Below are 21,225 nucleotides of genomic sequence, written 5' to 3'. Positions count from 1 at the left end.
ATAGAATTCTCAAGCATTATTTTAAAAAAAAACACTAGTTTCCAAGTTCAATAAAAAATATTCTATTTCAAAACTTATTTTATCAACACATAAGGAGTCTGTTTTCAAAACTTGTTTAAAAAACTGAAAATCCTTATAATTTAAAATTTTAAAGTGTGAGTGACAATGAAAAACACTTTTTTACGGAAGAATTCAATGAATATAAAATATTTTGATAATTTATTAAAATAATATTAAATTTTTTAATAAAATATTTTACACAAAAAAATTTTTTGATAAATTATTTATCGATTACCAATCATTCCCGAAGATCGAAGCTGAGAAAAAACACACAGGAAGATCCATTGATAAGGCCCATTAGGAAAACTTTTACAACAAAGTGAAGCCCCATTATTACATTTGGAAAGGCTCAACTGCAACCACATAGGCCTTACTAGGAAACTTTCTGATGGGACCAGAAAAACCTTTTCCTGCCCAATCTCACCGCGCCAAGCCGAAGCCATCCAAACCCTGCTTTAAAAAAAGAAAAAGAAGCAGACTCCCAAAGCAAGCAGAAGGGAAAATGGCGATGGCGGCATCCAGGGGAGAGCTAGTTTACAAAATCTACAGAGCATTGACCTACGGTCTATCACCGTTGCTGCACCTTCACTTACACTGGCGCAAGTTCCGCGGGCTGGAACACCCTCTCAGGTGGCCCGAACGCTTGGGCCGCCCTTCCCTCCCCCGCACCCCCGGCCTGCTACTCTGGTTCCACGCTGTCTCTTTAGGGGAAGGAATGGCCGCGATTCCTGTCATCAAATGTTGCAGTCAACTTAGGCCAGATGTCAACATTTTGATGACAACGACGACGTTTTCTGCGTTGTAAGACATTCCTGAGACTCTTATTTCTGTTTTTCTTGTAGAACATTAATTTGGTTAGGGCTGCGGGACTTGCCACGTGTTCATTCAGTTGAGTATGTACTTTTTAATTGATCTTACAGCAAACATTGTATTGTAACATTCTCTTTGCAGTGAAGTACTGAAAAATAGAATTCCAGCTAATGTTATATATCAGGTTAGTTCTCTAGCATATACTAACTAATGTTGATTAACATGGAAGATTGATGTATGCAGTCATGTCACTTCTATTGCAATTAAATATAGATATGATAATCAGTTGTGGCATTTTCAATTATGTAGTAAAGCTTTCTAACTTTTTGACAGTTTGCTCCAATTGATACTCCTTCTGCCATGGATGCTTTCCTTGGGTATTGGAAGCCAAATGGAATTGTAATAATGGAGAGTGAATTATGGCCGAATCTTATTGTGGGTGCTTCGAAATGTGGAGTAAGTTGTTTACTACTTGGTGATATGTGTATGTATGTATGTACTACTTTTTTCTGGAAACCCGCTTGAGGCAAAAGAAAGTAAGTCATCAGTTTGTTAACCTATTGATGTGAAACAATTTAGTTTCTGATTACTATATGATTGCTGAATGATCTCAGAGACAGGTTGAATTTTGGACAAACGTTTAATCTAATACAATTTGTCTAATTTTCTATTATATGACATTCTTCATGTGTGATTTATGGTATTTTATTGTGTTTCAGGTGTTTTATTACTGTATAACCTTTGTGTTTTCTTTTTCTTTTTTCAGATTGGTTTGGCACTATTAAATGCTCGGTTGTCTGCAAAATCCTTTAGAAATTGGTCCAGACCAGTGCTCTTTCCACTAATATCACTTTTATTGTCCAAATTTTCCTTGATTGTCCCATTGGTATGTAATCCAATATCTTTATATGCCTAATTCTGTCCTCCCTTGTCATGTCACTTATCAAAGCAAAGCAAATGTTCTTCTATGGTTGTTGTTAGGACCTTTTTTTTACTTTAGCATTTTTATTGCTGCATGCCACAGAGCTCTGTCCAGGCAATTCATTTTCAGCTACTGCAAGCGCCACCCTTTAGCATAAACTTTTCTGGTGATCTAAAATATGGTATGCTGCTCAAATTTTGCTAGGAATATCCTTTGTTAATCTTATGCAATTCTGCTCTTACACCGAACCTCAAAATGGTATTATAGACTAAATTTTTGTACAGTGTTAAATTGTCAATTTGTTTGTCCCATACTGGTAATTTTTTTTGGATGAAGTACTGTAATTTATTTATAATTAGTACATGAAAAGAATAATTTCACAGTCACTGCAATGCCTTCTTTCACCCAGTTCTTACTTTCTAAATTCCTTGTATAAATATCCCTCAACTTTTTCTAGATAGTATATCTTCATAACTTTTTAAGAAATTATTATGGTCTATCCTAATATGCTACAATGCTTTCTATTAAGCGGTGGATGAATGTGAACCTCTTGTGAAAGATGTTGGACGCATAGAAGATCTGCAGAAACAGCTTTCTCAAAAACGAGTTTGGATGGCTGCTTCAATTCACCGAGGTGAAGAAGAAAGTCAGTTCTTGCTACTAAGCAACTCTACTTGTGATTACCTTGTTCTACTTTGGTTGTCATTTGCATTATGCAAGACCTTAAATTTGTGATATGATGTGATAATTTTATATTGATGTAGTTGTTCTGAAAGTTAGCATGCCATATTGAGTTTATGGGTGATTATCATATGAAACATCTATGGCGTTGTCACCAAGATGAAAGTGGTTTTTGTCTGATCAGTCTGTGGTGGGTGCCTTTTTCCGTTGGGCAATGACCTTCATTGAATTTGCACAATTCCTCCGTCTAACATGTTACTTTCATATTTACTGTTGTAATCATGGCTTCTGCTGTTAATTAATTTAGTGCATCCAGTTGGACAGTTTAATTTTTAGGCATCATGGTCATTTTCCATTTATTTAATGTTTTTCTGGTGATAATGGGTTCATTCATGGACATTTATGACTTAAAAACTCCCAGGATCATTTTAGTTTTCTACCCAAGTATCTAGAGTGAAAATCTACATGCAGTGAGTTACGCTTTTCTTGGACAAAGCACTAACAGACATTTGCTGCAGTAATGTTAGGAGTTCACAAGGGTCTCACACAAACTTACCCTGACCTTGTCACCATTATTGTGCCTCGACATCCACAACATGGAAAAGAGATTGCTGAAGTATGATACTGCTGCACACAAGTGTTATTTTTCATCAAATACAATATCTTTCTAGTCAATTTACTACGTGCTTGAAATTTCAGTCTCTTTACCGTTATGCCCCTCACTTCCTCTTACTTTTAAATTATCAACATCTATTTTCTAACTCATCTTATGTACTTGGTTTTGGAATATGACATTGATGGTTCAGAAATAGAAAGTATTCCCCTTTTATCTGGTGATAACTGCTGTTTACAATTTCCTAGGGGAATTAGTTCCCTGTAAGCACTGTGGTGTGAAGTTTTTGGACCCTTAGTTAATTTATTGGCAATACAGTTTGTTTCCTCTTCATTGCAGTCATACTCTAAAGATAATGAAATTTATTTAGCATCTTCAACATGCTTTTTCACATCATGCCTTTTCATTAGGGTGTTGTTAAAGTTAATTTCTTTCCACTAAAAAAATGTCTGTATAAATCATTAATCATGAACTGATTATTTAATTAATTTAGGAATTAGCTGCCCCTGAATGAGGAAGAATGTTTTTAGTGCATGGCTTCATGAATATGCACCGGCTACATTTACATTTTCTTAAAATTTTTAGGAAACCTTGCTTTCAATGATGCAGGAATTGCAGAAAGGAGGGAAAACTGTAGCTTTGAGGTCTCAACATGAAAAACTTATTCCTGGAACAAGCATATATGTGGTGGATACACTTGGTATGCAGCATCTTCTTCCTTTTCACTTTTCCTCAATTTTTCTCTATTTTAATTTTAGTTGAAATTCCACCTTTCAAAAAATATATATAGTTGAAATTCCAATTGGATTTTACCATGAGCTTGTGTTGGTATTTAGTTAATCCTATAAATATCACGCCAACTTTTCCAGACTTTGATTTGGGTTGTTTATTGTTTAACTTTTATTGAGATGCTATGTGATAAACAATGAATGGTGTATGCAACCCGGGCTTAAGGGTAACAAGATAAAAAAGAACATATAAGAAATCAGAACATCTATGTAGAACTAACTGAGCTTAAGATGAGAGAAAGGTAATAAGCATGGTCATAACATCCAATTGGGGAATGCACTAATATGTTGGTTTGAAACAACTTTGATCTGAATTCAACCTTTTTATTGGAGGTAGTTTTAATTTAAATTTGCATCTAATGAACTTGAATAGTTTGGGAATACTTCGGACTTGCGAAACAATTCAGAAATAGTTTTAAAATAGAACCAAAAAGCATAATTGGGCTTGTCAGATGAGGTTTATCATGATATATCTAAAATGGATAGGATTGTATGATGTCAAGCCTATTGGATTGCCTGGCAGATAGTAGCCTCTTTTGCTGCCAGCAGAACTTTTCCACTTTCCAGTTTTCAGAGGTTGAGTTGCATTACAAGGAATTCAAATGTAAATTGTTCTGAATTTGTTGATATTTTTGGACTCAAAAGCCTCACCTCCATTGTAATTCTTATGCAAGTAAAATAACTTTGAATTATTTATCTTGCCATGGCAAAACTTGATTTATAATGTTACTATATTGTATTTAATCCGTGTTGCAGGTGAATTGAGGCAGTTGTATAAGTTGAGCCCAATAGCTGTAATCGGAGGTTCTTTCTTCCCTGGTTTAGCTGGTCATAACATATCAGAAGCAGCTGCAGCTGGCTGTGCTGTTTTGACCGGTGAAAATTTGCATCTTGCACCTTATGTGTTTCATCTGCCTCTTAACATACCGTTTTCAAGGGTTTTGTTTTGTGATATTTTCAGGTCATCATGTCGGCCATTTCTCACATATGGTGATAGAAATGCAGCAGTTAAATCCTTTGTCTGTAATGCAGGTATCTTTGCAAGTTAAATACATTTGTTTGGAGGGATCTCTTATTGGGACTGTTTCTGGATTGATTCTGCAAAGATGATAACATCTGTTACACCAATGTGATAAACAATTATTGTACTTGAAACATTTAGTATATATAAAAGTAAGAGGTGTTTATGTGTTTGCAGTTGTGCTTGATTATTCTTTATTTTAATAAAGAACATTGGCAAATGGGGCATTCAAACGCAGGACCTCCTTTTAGGAGGATTGGTGTGGTTATTACCGAGCTATTCCTTAATCACTGCTTGATTCACGTTATATTAGTCCATGTAGTCCTAAATATTGTTCGTAAAGTATTAAGCTGATTTCTCTATATCTGCCAGTGTTCCAAGTACTGTTTTGGAGGTTATTCCATATGGATGTTTCTTAGTGAATGGTGTTAACACAATCTAGATTGGCAGATGATACTCCTGGAATTTGCTCTCTCTTTAGAGTCATTTACCTTAAATCAGCTTAAATTGAACTGAATTCTTTTATGGATGATATTATATTTCTAGGTTTAAAATTGTTCAATTTGCTTGAAAATCTCAGTCAAATATTAATACCTTTTTAATTGGCAACATGTTTTCATTAGGCCTTAGGTAAAATTTTCTGTATCTGTTGTTGACATAGTAATGTTTATTTTTGTGGTCAAACATTGAATGTTTCACTATTGTTAATCTGCAGGTGTCAGGGAAATTAGATCTTGAAAAGGCTCTAGGGAAGCTCTTTAGTGATGCAAAGATTCTAGAATCACGACAGAAGGCTGCAAAAGAAGCTTTCAATGCTTTATCGAGTAGTGTCGTAACCAATGCTTGGAATCTACTGAATTTCCATTTTTTAAGGCAGGTATTCTCTTAGAATAGACTGGCATACAATGAATATAAATATGAGAGTGAAGCCTGCACGTGCTCTAGCACCAGAGCACATCAAGCCGTGTGATCCCATTTTGTGAGTCCTATATTACCATTTGCTTTATGATGAGGTATATTGAATCTGGGAATCAAATTATTTTCCTAGAAAATATTGAAAAATTAATTGCTCCTTGTGCAGAATTTATGTTGGATTGACCTAGATACCTCTAAAATAAAAAAAACTTTTATGCAAGGATGATTTCATATTTTGTTCTTTATATAATTTTTATTTTGTTGTATTCTCTCATCAGTGTATTATTTTGGTTTTTTATTTTTTTTGAAAAAAATTTCCATGCATAACTATATTAAATCTAAAATGAAACTGTAGAGGCATTTTTTTTTTTTGGTTTCTTTGCTGTTTCTTCTTTCTATGTTATCCTTTTTCTGCTTTTTGCAACTCTGTGTATGCTTGTACTTGAGGGTTGTTCCCAACATTTAGATGAATAAAACATACATGCGTGAAGTTCGACTAGCAAATACTTGTTTTGTCATAAATAGCTCAATAACCAATATTTATAAATTCTGCAGCAATAATACAACTCTATTTGCATCATTAATTTAACAGGAAGAAATGATGATGACTTTCAGAGAAATTTGACAACTGCTCCAACTGTTACACCCAATCGTTGCTGCTGTTTCTGTCACTCCAGCATATCTTTCTTCAATGGAACCATGAAGTAGTGGACTGGTGTCCTCCATGAGCTTATACTGAGATCTTTATTGTTAACATGCTAAGTTAATTGACAGACATCTGACCCACCATCCAACGAATGAATAATATCTCTGAAGAGACACGCATCACAAAGTATAGCCAAGGGACCATCTTTATTGGGACCGTAATCTTCATATGTTTTATCTAGCAGCTGACGAAAAACTGGTTGGTTCAAGTAATCTGCTTTTATGACGAATCTCCTGCCAGCATCCCCAACAGTAACAGCCAAGTGACCAGGGGGGACATCCCTGGGAAGTTTCCTCTCTCTGGTTCCAGCAAGTTTGCGCCACATAAAGTACATTCGTTTGAGTTTCATAATGTTACAGACATCACTTTTGGAATAATCTGTTGGAGGAGCCATGGAATGAGGTTCAATTTTTCTTGTTGAAATTTGGGTATCTTTATATACATCCAATCCACAGATCCTCTGCAGCATATACTTACATGTAACCTGCAAAACAGCACAAAACACTGTCATTCTTTTAGGAATTAGCTGAAGGCAAGGCTTGGTGTTTCAATGATATATTATAATAACACTTGAATTGTGGATAATTTATACAGTAGAGATTGTGTTGCCTATCCATTTGGGTAGTAAATATTAGGTCGTGAGGTCCTTCTGTTATGCTAGGCCTTTCTGGAATACTGTAATTGATGTAATCAATACCTGCCTAAGCGCTCATCTTTGTCCCATTACTAGTTGCATGCATTTATTGCAAAGCAACTAGGTGTATATGGCTGCCAAATTTTGGGAGAATTGCAGTTTACTAGCACCTAGATAAAAAATGTTGGGTTTGCAACTTAAAGGAATGTAATGCATAGTAACACTAGGGGTTAATCATTATGAAAAAAAATAACCTGATTAGCTTTTGTGCTTAGTACAAGGCCCTAGTGCCATGTGTCTTCATGTGTTTGCTAAAGGTGGATATGAGTGACTGTTGACAGATTGCTGTTCAGAATGAATTAACTGTCAACTATTGAAAAATGGGAAAAAAATTATATTTTTCTCTATTTGGCTAGAATGATGGATCTGGTTAATGCCACTCCAGTGAAATCCTTCTATGTATTGTTTGACCCCTTTTTAAAGGAAACAGTAATGTTTTGCTTCACTTTGCAGGTGGGCAGATTGATTGATCTTGGTAGGTGTCAGTGGCTCTTGTGATGATGAAGATAGCCCCTACTGTGACAAGGTGCCTTGTGAAGTTGTGATATTGATATTAAAAAAGCTTGCAGGACCTGATCTTTTAGATTATTTAAGTATATTCGCGATGAATAAGCTGCAGGGTTTTTCAGGTGCCATGGTCAAAATGTGTGAATGGTGCAAGAATGGAGTGACTTCCTGAGACCTATCAGCTTCTGCTATGGTTCATGTCCATTCATCTGTTGGGAGATCAACACGTGAGTCATTATATTTTCTTCATTGTATTGTTTTTGATTCCTACGGCTACCAACTGAGCTCAAGGACCATTAACAGATAACCGCCCTGAAAGCTGCCAACGAGAAACCAGAAAACACTTGAAATTGCATCTCACATATGCCTATACTTGAAAGTGAATCTCCATATGCACATTAGATCACTTGATCAAGTGACCAGAAATGATTGTGGCATTAGGTCTGTTATTTAAAGCATAAAATACATACATACATATATACATACATAACCCAGTGATCACAGTAAACAGATGTAGCATGATACTCAACATTGGATATTGTTCAAATTATATTGGATGATGTGAGGTTTTGCATTTCATGTTAATATTCTTATTTTATTATCAGATTAAATCTCTGATATACCTTTTCGCAATAAAATACAAAAATGACATGAAGAGGGTTTTTTTTATATAGGGTGTAGACATTTACTTATGTTTGAGTTAAAACCACTACCTACAATATAAAACAAGCAATGTCTAAAGAGTTGTTAACATCTTTATTGTGAAACAGAAGTTAGGCTACATTTACCTGCAATGCTTCTATAATGTCTTCTTTACTTTATGCTAGAACATGGAATTGTAGTCTGTATGAAGGGGAAGGTGTTTCTTTTACTTAACATGTCTGTGTCTGTCCGGACGTTTGCTTGCCAATTATAAATAATGCAAATTGTGGCACCATTGCTTCGAAGAAATAGTTTCAACTATTTCTGGGAAATAGATCTACCTTCCTTGTGTATGTAACGAACAAGAAATCTTTCAGTATTTGTACATACGAAACATCATACATTCAGCGTACTTAGGAGAAATGCTAGAGTTTGAAAAAATACTAGTAGTCCAGATAGTCCGAATGTAAGATATTAAATCTTTACCTTTTAAAGCTTGTATTGTTTATATACGGCACGACACCATTATTTCTGTCTCTCTATTTTCATATTTAGATCATTTGGTATATCCACGTATTTTGTACCAAAAAAAAAGATACGAGTGTTTTAGTGCATCCATGTATTCAGTACCATAAAAATACGACCGTATTAGTAGGAAATACATGATGGAAAATAAATGATGTTGATTTGTATCTAGCACTAACATGTTTGCATATATTATGTTGGGCACCTGCACCTCCATTGATGAAAATTTAATGCTGGGCGACATCATGAAAAGGGTGGTGAAGGTTTGCATATACGGGTAAGGTACGGATCAGATATTCCCTAATTTGTTTACTTTATTGAAAATTGCGATGTTTAAACGAACTTGGCTATTAGTAGGGAATCATAATTCGTAGAGATGAAAAAGAAATATTCTTTCATTGTTTGCCCTTCTCCCTTAACATTGGTAAAAGAAAGCTATGGAGATCAAAAATGGAAGAAGCCATAGTATGGTGTTTTCTTTAGGAATGATGACTTCATTATTTACTATTCCTTCACATCTTATTCTGCTTTATTGGCGTAATCATCTTAACCTTTTTGTGGAAGATTTGCTTGAAATTTTCTCTTGGTTTGTTAACAAGTAAAAAAAAGAGTTTATGTCTGTAGCAAAACCTTTCAATGAAATAAATTAGTTATGAATTATCAAGACATAATTTCTCACAAGTAAGAAAATTTAATAAGATTTTTTTTTATTATGTTTAATCAAACTCGTATATTTTTATATTGAATAAAATAAGTTTTTATAATTAATTAGTTGACTAATTGTTATTAATTAAAATGTCATTTGTTATCTTATATGTTGACATATCATGATAAATGATAACATGTAATATGATATTTTTCACTTTTTATGTTAATGACATTATTAATGTCATGTCAATATAAAATAACAAATGATATTTTGGTTAATGACAAGTAATCAATAATCAATTATAAAAGTTTTTATTTGATCTGAACTAAAAATATAAAAACTTGAATGATCGAAATATAAAAATAAGAGTTTATTTGAATTTTTTTAAATTATTTAAATTATTTTAAATATTATGTCAATTATGAATAATAATTGAGAGGAAAAATAAAAACAAGAAATCTAAGATTAGCATCCCAAACATATTTACAATCTAACAAATTAGAGATGAAGACATTACTCAAATCTTTGACATGTACAAAGTAGATATCTTGTGAGGAAAAATGGGAGAACCCCTTAGGCCTGGCCTGCACTGACACCCTTGATCAATGCCTGCCCGTATCCAGAGGTAAACCCAAGCTTCTGCTTTGGATTTATTTCAGCCCAGCCTGAGTCAGAGACATCCCAAACGTGGTGGGCTTTGGTTTCATTTTCCTATGACTCAGGTGCAAACAAAGAATGAAGAGAAGGATAAAAACACAGAAAAAGAAAGGAGACAATTTCATTGGTGTGGTACACTGACGACTGCTAACACTTTTTTTGCCCATGAGCTGACCTTAGAGGCTTGGTGTGGGTGGAGTGAAATGAAAGGAAATTCAGACGACAATCCCGCCTTCAATCTCTCCTCTTTTCCCTTTATGCATGTTTCGTTATACAAAGCAAGAATAAATAGTGGCTTGTAATTTGTAAAGATAAAATAAAAAGCTGAGGTGTTTCCCTGTCTTTTAACGACATCCTTGACTCTATTCCTGTACCCCAAAGGCCCCACCATGTGACCCTTTTTGTTTTTTTTTTTTTCACCAATTATACAAAAAAATTTCCAATTAAAATTGCTTTTCGCCATTACAAACAGCTCAGCAAGTCAGTAATAGAATGATCGATGCTTTGCTGATTTTGTAAATTTTGTTATGAATTTACCATGTGATTATGTTAAGGGCCAAAATTATGGTTTCCCTCTTACTGTTTCCATATAAGGTGGCTGATCATTTCATTCCGAAGTCCTTGCAAAGGCAGATTTGACATAGTTTTATCAGGAAATAAATTAGTAGTGACTTATCAGGATTGAAAGTTTTATTAAACAAATCAACCCAGAAACAGCCTTTGCTGAAAAGGGTTGGAATGGATGGCCTTCTTTTGTGCTTTCCACGCATCAAAAGAAGCCATTTCTTTGCTTTATCAGTAGCTCCATCCAGTTCAGATAGGATTAAAGGCAGCCAAACGGACCACCTGGCTTCCGGAAGGAAATTACAGTATAGCTAGCTATTAGGTCCCGAACAGCAGATAATGGGACTCACTCACTCTCATAGATGCTCGTGGAGACAGATGGACTCCGAAGTTGTACATAAAGGAGAAGCATCAAAGGTTATTAGGAGAGAAGTTCAGTCATGTTTTTGCTTTTGTTTTATTGATTCTGCTCATCATCCAAGGGAGAAGGTCTTAGCAACTTTGCTTTCTTATGACTTAAAGTTGCAACCTTTTTCCTTCTCAAGTTAATGAAAGCAAGGGACCAGCAGACAAATCTATAAGCCCCCCCTCTCTCTCTCTCTCTCTTTTAAGAATAAACATCCAAAATTTGTCCAAAGAAAGAACCTATCATGCCCCCTAAATTCAAATATTACTACAATATAGCTAGCTCCACATGAGGATCACAAGAGTAAACTGAAAACATGGATGATATCTATTTCACCTCTGCTACTAGCTAGTGGTCCATAATGCAAGTGGGGCTATGAAGATTTAGGGGATTTTTGGATGCTTTTGTTTTGATTTTTAACCCCATCAAATATAAAGACAAGAAAATTCCTGCTGACCATACATGGTAGTAGTATTTTATTTTTATGTTTAAACAAGTGGCAGATTTTGAATTTGCTTGAATATCAGTAGTTTATCTTTGGGCGGCCAATTATGCATGTATTTTCCAGAGGTCAAACAAGAGATTAACTAAAATCATGAGCAAATTTTGTATGCATACTTTAGAAGACTAATTATTATTAATATTATTACTTTTACTTTTTCGGTCATGCGACCATTATAAGGTGGCAAAAGTTCCATCTGCTGAGACTGAGAGGGCACCGACACCATATAAAATCTTGGTATAAAAGATGTTCTTGCAATTAGAAAGGAGTGTAATGGGAAAAACAGAAATGGAGATACAGCCCATATAAGCAAAGCAGGCGAGATAATCAAATGTTTTTTGGGTTTTTGACTATGGAAATCTCTGACTGAAACAAATGCCATACATCTGTAAAGCATTACTCCCTTTTACTAACAGAAGGGTTCTTAAAACATATGGGACAAGGCTAGAAATTCTCCATTGTCAGCAGCTGGGGAATTAATTGGTCATTCACGTAACATACAGCTGTGGTCAGCTCTCAGGCCTCAGCAGCTTTTTCCCTTCTTTTATGGTATAGGACATTCAGCATTCAGCAGCTTATTTCCCAGGTAAAAAAGTACATGTTTGATTGATTTTTCTTACACTCACTCAAATTCTGGAATAGGTAAAACAGAAACATTCAGAGTGGGTGGAGTATTTCCAGATCAGATATGTCATCATCTTCTTTTTCCATGGCTCAAAACGTGAAACACAGTTCTAGCTTAATAACGGATTATTTGTCCCTAGAAATGGACAGATGGTAACTAGCAATACATTTCCTGATAGACAACGCGGCAAATACCAATCATTTGCGTAGCAAAAAGGTAATTAATCAGTTAAAACTTTCTAGCTAGCAAGTTGAGAGTCAAAACTCAAAAGTAGATTGCTAAGGGTTTCAACTACTGTGAAATGTGAACTGCTGTACCGCTCTTTTCTTTGACAGGCAATGAAACATGCCAAAAATCTTTCTAGGGTGCTAGTCTTTTTAAGCATTCAAGAAACTTGAGACTTCAAAAAAAACCCACACCCTCAATACTTTGCAGACTGGTAAACAACGAAAGAAAATTTTTGAAATCTTATCCTATCATAATAAAAGAGCATGTCATCAAGCTCATGCTTCATGATCCCCACTGTCATAGTTTTAGAATCCCAACCATGCAAGAATTACTGACACCCAATCTACCTAATTGGTGATGGAAAAATGGTGTAGATAGCAAAAAAGTGGAGCTTCTGAATTTGTAACCTTTTTACTCATTCCATTTCGAAGGAGTGGAGAACAGCAATCATTGACACAACCACCCTCCTACTCCAATTACCATCTTCTAATGTCGCCTTTAATCATATATCCCTCTTTCAAAAAAATAAATAATAAAAGAAAGAAAGAAAAGAATAATAAACCCATCCCCACCCCCTCCTTCTTTAATCATTCCCCCAACATCCAAGAACCTCCCAAATCTTCTCTAATTTCATAGAGAGACAAAACATGCACTGGGAGAGTAGTGGTCGTAGTGTTTTTTAAAAAACACTCTCTTCCCTTTGCTCTTCCCGCTCAAAAAACAAACCATGAATTACTTCCCTCATCAATGCTCCTTCTTCCTTCTCTCCACTCTTCTCCTTTATCTTCTTCCTCTTTCCTTCTCCTCTCCTTCTTCCCCAAACGACACGAGTGCCCTCACTCTCTTCCGGCTCCAAGCCGACACTCACGGCAACCTCCTCTCCAACTGGACCGGCCACGACGCCTGTTCCTCCACGTGGCGTGGCGTCGTTTGCTCCTCAACTGGCCGCGTCACCGCTCTATCGCTCCCGTCCCTCTCCCTCCGTGGTCCCATCACCTCCCTTTTCCTGCTCGACCAGCTTCGAATCCTCGACCTCCAAAATAACCGCTTGAACGGCAGTGTTTCAACCTTAACCAACTGTACCAACCTTAAACTCGTTTATCTGGCGGACAACGATTTTTCTGGTGAAATCCCCCCGCAAATCTCGCTGCTCAAACGACTACTCCGCCTGGACTTATCCAACAACAACATAGGTGGCAACATTCCTAAAGAAATCTCCGGTTTGAACCGGCTCATTACTCTGCGGCTGCAAAACAATGCATTAACCGGCCAAATCCCAGATTTTTCTTCTTCCCTTAAAAACCTAAAGGAGCTTAATTTGACCTACAATGAGTTTTACGGGCGGTTACCGGAAAGTTTACTGAAAAAATTTACTGAACAAAGCTTTACAGGAAATGAAGGGCTCTGTGGGCCAAGTCCATTGCCGGTTTGTTCCTTTACAGGGTCTCCACCGGTGGATGCATCGGCCCAGACAGTTCCATCGAACCCGAGCTCAATGCCGCAGACACCAATCATCGGACAAGACAAAGCTAAGGCACGTAAAGGGTTAAGCCCTGGTGCTATAGTTGCAATTGTAGTAGCAAATTGTGTGGTGTTTTTGGTGGTGGCTTCTTTTGTTGTGGCTTACTACTGTGGAAGAAACAGGGGAGAGAGTGTTTCGAAAGCCGGTAGCGAGAGCGAGAAAAGGAGGAGTGGAAGTAGTTATGGAAGTGAAAAGAAAGCTTATGCAAGTGGGGGAGCGGACAGTGATGGAACAAACGCAACGGATAGGAGTAAGCTGGTGTTTTTTGAGAGAAGGAAGCAGTTTGAGTTGGAAGATTTGTTGAGAGCTTCGGCGGAAATGCTTGGAAAAGGGAGTTTGGGAACAGTTTATAAAGCAGTGCTTGATGATGGGTGTACCGTAGCTGTTAAGAGACTTAAGGATGCGAATCCTTGTCCAAGGAAGGAGTTTGAACAGTATATGGATGTTATTGGGAAGGTTAAGCATCCGAATGTTGTGAAACTGAGAGCTTATTATTATGCTAAAGAGGAGAAGCTTCTTGTTTATGATTATCTTCCTAATGGAAGCCTGCATTCGCTTCTTCATGGTAGGTTATTAGTGAAGGAAACATTTTCCTTCCATGCATTGAGAACAGATGAACCATATGGTTTATGTGTTTCAGGATACTCATGAACAAATTTCTCTGTATATTTCAAGATTTGTTGATTTTGGTGTGTAATTCTTTTCTTTTTATGGTTGGAAAATAGGGAACAGAGGACCAGGGAGGATTCCACTGGATTGGACTACGAGAATCAGCTTGGTGTTAGGGGCAGCTCGAGGGTTAGCAAAGATTCATGAAGAGTATAGTGCACCAAAGATACCACATGGAAACGTGAAATCTTCGAATGTGCTTCTTGACAAAAATGGGGTTGCGTTGATTTCTGATTTCGGGTTGTCTCTGCTTTTAAACCCTGTCCATGCTATAGCAAGATTGGGTGGATATAGGGCTCCTGAGCAAGCTGAAGTCAAGAGACTTTCTCAAAAGGCTGATGTTTACAGTTTTGGAGTCTTGCTGTTGGAAGTGCTTACAGGGAGAGCTCCATCACAGTATCCTTCACCAACACGTCCTCGAGTGGAGGAAGAAGAACAGGCAGTGGATCTTCCGAAATGGGTTCGATCAGTTGTCAAGGAAGAGTGGACAGCGGAAGTGTTTGATCAAGAACTTTTGAGGTACAAAAACATTGAGGAGGAACTTGTCTCAATGCTCCATGTAGGGTTGGCCTGTGTGGTTCCGCAGCCTGAAAAGAGGCCTACAATGGCAGAAGTAGCTAAAATGATTGAGGATATCCGGGTGGAGCAGTCTCCTTTAGGGGAGGATTATGATGAATCACGCAATTCGCTTTCGCCTTCCCTCGCTACCACTGAAGATGGACTGGCGGGTTACTGATCTTTTCAGTGCCAATAATTTGCCAGTGGTAAATCAATTAGTTAATGGACGCTTCATCGTCTTCTTCTCTCTTTGATCTGCATGATCTCGCTGCAAATTATCACACTTTGTGGCTCTGTCTTAGATCCTGGTTTGCCTTGTGTTTCTTTGTAATATTTGTAAGCCTTATGTCTCTCGTTGTTGCTGGTAAGAAGATCACTGATGATCTTCACACCAGGCAACCAAGATAGTTTTATTCAGACTACAGCTCTGTAATGTAATTTTGACATTTTGAATTAGTTTATTAATTATTTCCAAAGACAACTCAATCTTGAGAGTGTTAATCCTTGCCGCTCTGTTTGCATTTAATACCCTATTACAGTTTGCTGGGAAGCTATGAAGTGGTAATGTAAATGTACATAAAAGGCTTCCTCAACTTTGAAATAGAGTACGATTCCTCCCAATTCAGCTACTCCTGGCTGTATTACGCCATAATCATCCTGTCTTGTCTCAATAGCCAAGTCATAATCTGCATGCCCTTGTTTAAGTATCATTGACGTTGGTCAAATTAAGAATGGCACTCAGATTGTCATAGGGCTAAAACAACTTATTAGAATCAGGCCTTTTGTTCACCACGAAATACCCACCAGAGGGCAGAATTTGTTTCTTACAAGAATCATTGACTATTTATCCATAATTTCCACCATTAACAGTTCTCCTTGCACCTCAAAGCCAGCCAACCAACAAAGAACTGTGGGATTGTAAAACACACAATGCACCATGTCATGTACTGCTCAAGCTGTGTCATCTGTTTTTCCATCTTAATTACTCATTATCATCTTATTCTCCTCAATGCGGCAGCATAGCAGCCAACAGCAATAGCAAAGGAATCTATCAATCCATTGATTTCTAAATCCCAACGCTTTTCAAAGTAAACTGCTTTGAATCCCAATATTCTTGGGTTTGGGGGGCATTGGATTCTCATCAATGTTTGCCTTCTCGCTGCCAGCTGATTCTCCTATATAATCGAAAAGGCAATATTAATCTCCACCATCTATCATAGTTCACACCAAATTCCACCACTTGAAACTTGTTGATAAGAACACAAGCTCCATCAATGGTTTTATCCCCTTCTGTTGGATGATTGATACCATTCCTGTTAGTACATAAAGAACTAATGCAAATTATATCTCATGAGCTTTGATTAGTATTGTCATGCACACAGTTTAGAATACACTGAAAATGTAAGCATTGCAGTATATAAAGTCCCCATTCCTTGTATATGCATAAATGCTTCAAACGTACAGCGCAGATAGATGTTTTCATGGCATCGGTTCTCACCCTTCTATTAATTGCAATCTCAAACCAAACAATAATACAAATTGAATGCAATTTGAGAGACCCTAAAATTTGCAAATAATATAGTTCCTGGTACAAGTTGCCATTAATAAGTTTCAGCTTGTGACAACTTACCACTTCTAATCCTAATCTAAGAGTATCACTTGTATTCTTGTAAATCACTAATGGTACATTGCAGCAACTATCTCCCACATCTGATGCTTTCAATATGTCGATACAATTTCTAATACATTTAAATAAGATGGGTATTGGCACCATAAGAGAATACAAATTGTCAATGAAGCAATTAGCTGTGAGAATAATTAGTTATTGGCATCGCAGGGTAAAACCTGGCCTCCAAATGTTACAGCAGCAGCATCTTCAAATCAAGAATCCACCCACACCTCAGTTGTAGAAACACGGCAGCAGGATTTACATGAACACTTGTTGTTACTAAATTATATTAACAGTAATCTGACTCAATATCCATGGTCACAACTAAATATGCATCTGATAAGTAGTTCTAGATCAGCTTATCCTTCCAGTTTGATCAATCAGTGTACCAACTTGGTCTCCACATAATGCTTTTGAGATGTTTCCAGGCTGAAGAAGATTAAAGACCACAACTGTACCAAAGTAAATTTATTTAATTGGTATGCTATCAATCCTATGGTACTTAATATCAACAGGTTACCTCATATTTAGAAACTTGTATTGGCAGCAATAGATAAAAATTTCAGAACAAGGGATACAAACTTCAAGCACAAGATTAAACAGTTGGACCAGCAATGTTTTGAAAGTGACAGAACTAATCTTCCATAACTTATGTCTTTATCAATACTATAAATCAAGGCAACAAGAATACCAACCAGGAATGCCATTCTCTTCACAGAAGGTCAACGCCATCATGTCCATGGCTGTAGCACCTCTAGAGACTAACTCTCTAAAGGAGATGTGCTCAAATGTAGCATTGTTGTCCTGGGAGTGGCAGTCATAAACACCATCAACATTCGTACCTTTAAGAACTGCCTCAGCATGAACTGAACAAAAAAGCAAACATGTTAAAACCAGAGAACCAGGAAAACACAAAGGTGCCTATATGTTCAAGTTTTCTGTGTCACTGATGGAAGGTGGAAGAGAGAGAGAGAGAGAGTGACATATAGTTCAAGATATTTAATGGTTAAAGAACAGAAGAGACAGAACCATACTTTCTGAAGCTCGAAGCGCTGCAGCTGTGTCAGTAGAAAAGAGTGGATTTCCAGTGCCAGCACCAATGCCACCAAATATTACAACTCTACCTTTTTCAAGATGACGGATGGCCCGTTGCCGACTGTATGGTTCTGCAACCTCTTGCACTGAAAATGCAGTTTGCACACGGGTCTGAACACCCATTTTCTCCAATGATGACTGCAGCAGTATAGAATTCATCACAGATGCCATCATGCTGCAGTAAATTGAAGGGGTCATGGTTTGATTAGTTTCATACTGAAATGAATATGTAAGTGCATAAACATATTTATTAGGCAGCATCACAATCAACATATTGGACTTGAATGAACTAATTCCACTACAGATTCATCTAGAAAATTTTCATGTGATAATTTTCTTCATATAAAAAACCACTTTTATCAATCTTGCGGTGGTTGATTATTCAATACTCCTTGTGCTGGTAAAGATCCAATCCTCTCCCTTCTTCAACACCGTATCCATGCCATCCTTTCAACATCAGGCACCACTTTGTATTCCTCAAGATAGCTGCCTATATGGGAATAGCAGGTAACTTTCTGCTGAAAACCCAATTCTAACTGTTTGCTACACATTTAACATCAATAAATAAGAATAATAAAATGTTGCCATGGTCAGCCCATGAAGATTGAAAGTCAGCTAAACAGATTTGATAACTAAGATCATTTCTTGTTACCCACTCTATCATTTTAGTTTTGTTTAGTTGAATATAACAAGAAACAGCATTACAGGCATCAAGGCATACGTATACCACTCAATTTGAGTCATTTCCAGAAACAACTAAAAAGTATCTCTGTATAGTTATACACCTAGAACTATCACAGGGAGTTGTGCCAATTTACAATACAAAGACAGCTATAAATTAGCAAGCTTCGTCTTACAAGCCTCACTCTAGGTTTAAGCTTAAGCATTACTCTCTTTTTCATTTTTTTTCAAAATTAACCCAAAGTTGGCATGCAGATCAAAGAGAGTATACTCCATTGTGAGTTAAGCAGTGACCACATTACCCAATTTGATATGCAGTACTTCTATCTAAACCAGTTGCTGAAACCCATGTGTCTCCGCAAAAGAAATTGCGACCTCCAACAACTATTGCTACCTGGAGAAAAATAATAAATAATAAAAAACAAAAAACCATTGCCTGTCAAAAGGATGCAATCATCCCCCCAATTATAAGAGATAAAATGCAGTAACGACTACCTCTACACCAAGGCGACATGCAATTGCAACTTCCCTAGCGATCAGCATTGCCACCTGATAATCAGAAAGAAACAACTAATTAAAGAATTCAATATTGATAATAATAGCATCATAGTTACTGACTAGATAAGAAACTCATGGTAAACCTTTGGGTCAATATTGTGAGGACCAGTGCAAGCAAGAGCAGCGCCACTAATTTTAAAAACCACTCTGCGCCATTTAGGACTTTTGGACTTCATGCTAATTATCTGACCTGCAGAACTTGGTGTAGCTGAAGCATATCTGCTGTAAAAATATAAATTAGGATACACACGACCATGATGGTATTTCTATTAGTATTATAAAGAAGAACAAATATACAAAATAGTCCATACAGTTCACACTAACATGATATGTACCAACAACTAGGACATCGATAGTTTTATTACAAGCTGTAGTCAATAATATTAACAGATAAAACTCTTCAAATACAAAATTAGTACAAAACAACCGGCAAATGTTATTATCCACAAGTGCTTCTAGCATCCTTTTCAGATTTGAGTATTTGACAAAATTAACAACTAACAAACTCAAGAACAAAAGAGTGAAAATCAAGAAGCTTTGCTCACATTTTTCCTGCTAAAATTTTATTCCGATGATGATGATTTTATGCTAACATACCCACCTTTTAATTTATTCCCTGGTGGCATCATATAAAAGCTCACTATGACAACAACCTAATGAAGAAACTTAGAGAATTCGCATGCAATATTAGCAAATATAACAATAATCTCAATAATAAACGGAAATATTTATATTATCTGCTAAACTAACGAAATATACCTTTTGGATTGTCTAACGGCAGTTCCTGGAGAAGCTCCGCCCTTATCTTCATCAGGCACCGCCTTTACGGGCAGCGAATTCCCAACAATCTCCTCCATTTTCTTAAACCAAGGCCAATGGCTCACCGTGACGCCGCCATCACTCATCCTATGCCTCTCCAGCTTATACCTCTTCTTCAGATTATCAACCTTGTTCTTGCACTGCTCCACGCTCTTGCTCTGCTTCTCGCATCGCTCGCTAACCGCCGCCGCCACGTCCTCCCAATCCCTCCCTCTCAGATTCCCTCTGTTCAGCTGCGTCAGCTTCTCCATATAAGCTTCCAATAAACACCCTATCGCAGCGTCGCTCCATTCTTCTCTGTCTTTTCTATACTCCGTCGTCGATTGCTTCGGTCTCTTCAAAACGCCATCATTTATCTCCTCTTGATCTCTTCTCTTCTCGATCCGAACGTCAGAGGACGTAACGTTATTGTTGTTGTTGTCGAAGTTGGCTCCGCGGAAGGCGGAATCGGAGTCATCTTCGGCATCGTGGTTGTCGGGAGGAGGCGCGTGGATCTGCGCGTAAGAAGGGTGGTGGTGGTGGTGGAGGACGTGGTGGTGGTTAGGATTAGTTTGGTGGTCGTCGAGGAGAGAGAAATCGTCGTCAACGGAAGAGGCCATGGGGGGGCGTTAGGGTTAGGGTTAGGGTTGGGGGAAAGGGGAACGGTTCGAACGGAAGACGTTAGGGGAGGAGGGAGAGACGCTGAGGAGAGAGTGGGAGGGCTGTTTGACGGAACGTGATGGGCCGTGACGGATAGAGACGGCTCCGTTAAGTAATGAAGGAATGTAGGAAACGAATTCCCACGTGGGTGGGACCCGTGTGGGTGATCGTCGGCATTCGGCATCTTCGGTTTGGTCCTTGTGTTCTTGGGTCGTCGACTGGGTTTGGTTTGATTTTGATTTGATAAAATTGGGTTCAAGACGGGCTTTATTCATGGGCCTTTCATCAAAATGGAGTCAATATTAATTCTTCTGAAGCCCACCTTAAGCAGAAGGGAGGGCAAAATTGTATGCTTCATCCGTATTATTTGCTGCTTGGAGCAACTAATTAATTCAACTTAGTCTTTAATATAATTTGTTGAAAATAATTTTTTAAATATTTTTTTGAAAATTTTAATATTTTTTTATTTTTTAGATATATTACCAAAAATATTTTATTTT

At 37.2% G+C, this 21,225-nt stretch overlaps 3 protein-coding genes across 14 annotated transcripts; 2 read left to right on the top strand and 1 right to left on the bottom strand.

Moving 5' to 3' along the window:
* Positions 443 to 9,416, top strand: LOC18598135 (probable 3-deoxy-D-manno-octulosonic acid transferase, mitochondrial). Of its 12 annotated transcripts, none has more exons than XM_018121972.1 (14): positions 443 to 861; positions 1,012 to 1,054; positions 1,204 to 1,326; positions 1,637 to 1,756; positions 1,895 to 1,973; positions 2,322 to 2,438; positions 2,992 to 3,089; positions 3,696 to 3,786; positions 4,631 to 4,756; positions 4,836 to 4,906; positions 5,611 to 5,874; positions 6,403 to 6,918; positions 7,664 to 7,736; positions 7,840 to 9,416. In XM_018121972.1, exons 1-11 carry the CDS (start codon positions 449 to 451, stop codon positions 5,782 to 5,784), a joined length of 1,455 nt encoding a protein of 484 aa, XP_017977461.1. In that variant the 5' UTR covers positions 443 to 448; the 3' UTR covers positions 5,785 to 5,874; positions 6,403 to 6,918; positions 7,664 to 7,736; positions 7,840 to 9,416. The 12 variants fall into 12 exon arrangements, with proteins under 12 accessions (XP_017977461.1, XP_017977460.1, XP_017977459.1 ...); XM_018121971.1 differs by having other exon boundaries at positions 7,830 to 9,416; XM_018121970.1 differs by having other exon boundaries at positions 6,403 to 7,736; positions 7,840 to 7,944; positions 9,138 to 9,366.
* Positions 13,076 to 15,770, top strand: LOC18598134 (leucine-rich repeat receptor-like protein kinase PXC1). Its single transcript, XM_018122262.1, has 2 exons — positions 13,076 to 14,602; positions 14,763 to 15,770. Exons 1-2 carry the CDS (start codon positions 13,243 to 13,245, stop codon positions 15,440 to 15,442), a joined length of 2,040 nt encoding a protein of 679 aa, XP_017977751.1. The 5' UTR covers positions 13,076 to 13,242; the 3' UTR covers positions 15,443 to 15,770.
* Positions 16,681 to 21,094, bottom strand: LOC18598133. Its single transcript, XM_007027518.2, has 7 exons — positions 20,027 to 21,094; positions 19,351 to 19,486; positions 19,205 to 19,258; positions 19,012 to 19,103; positions 17,968 to 18,203; positions 17,629 to 17,799; positions 16,681 to 17,385 (listed from the first exon to the last, which is right to left on the bottom strand). Exons 1-7 carry the CDS (start codon positions 20,683 to 20,685, stop codon positions 17,288 to 17,290), a joined length of 1,446 nt encoding a protein of 481 aa, XP_007027580.2. The 5' UTR covers positions 20,686 to 21,094; the 3' UTR covers positions 16,681 to 17,287.

This window comes from Theobroma cacao, chromosome 5 (assembly GCF_000208745.1).
Source record: "Theobroma cacao cultivar B97-61/B2 chromosome 5, Criollo_cocoa_genome_V2, whole genome shotgun sequence".
NCBI classification, from domain to species: domain Eukaryota; kingdom Viridiplantae; phylum Streptophyta; class Magnoliopsida; order Malvales; family Malvaceae; genus Theobroma; species Theobroma cacao.
Note: the sequence above shows the minus strand (reverse complement) of the source record. Positions and strands in the feature narration are given on the sequence as shown.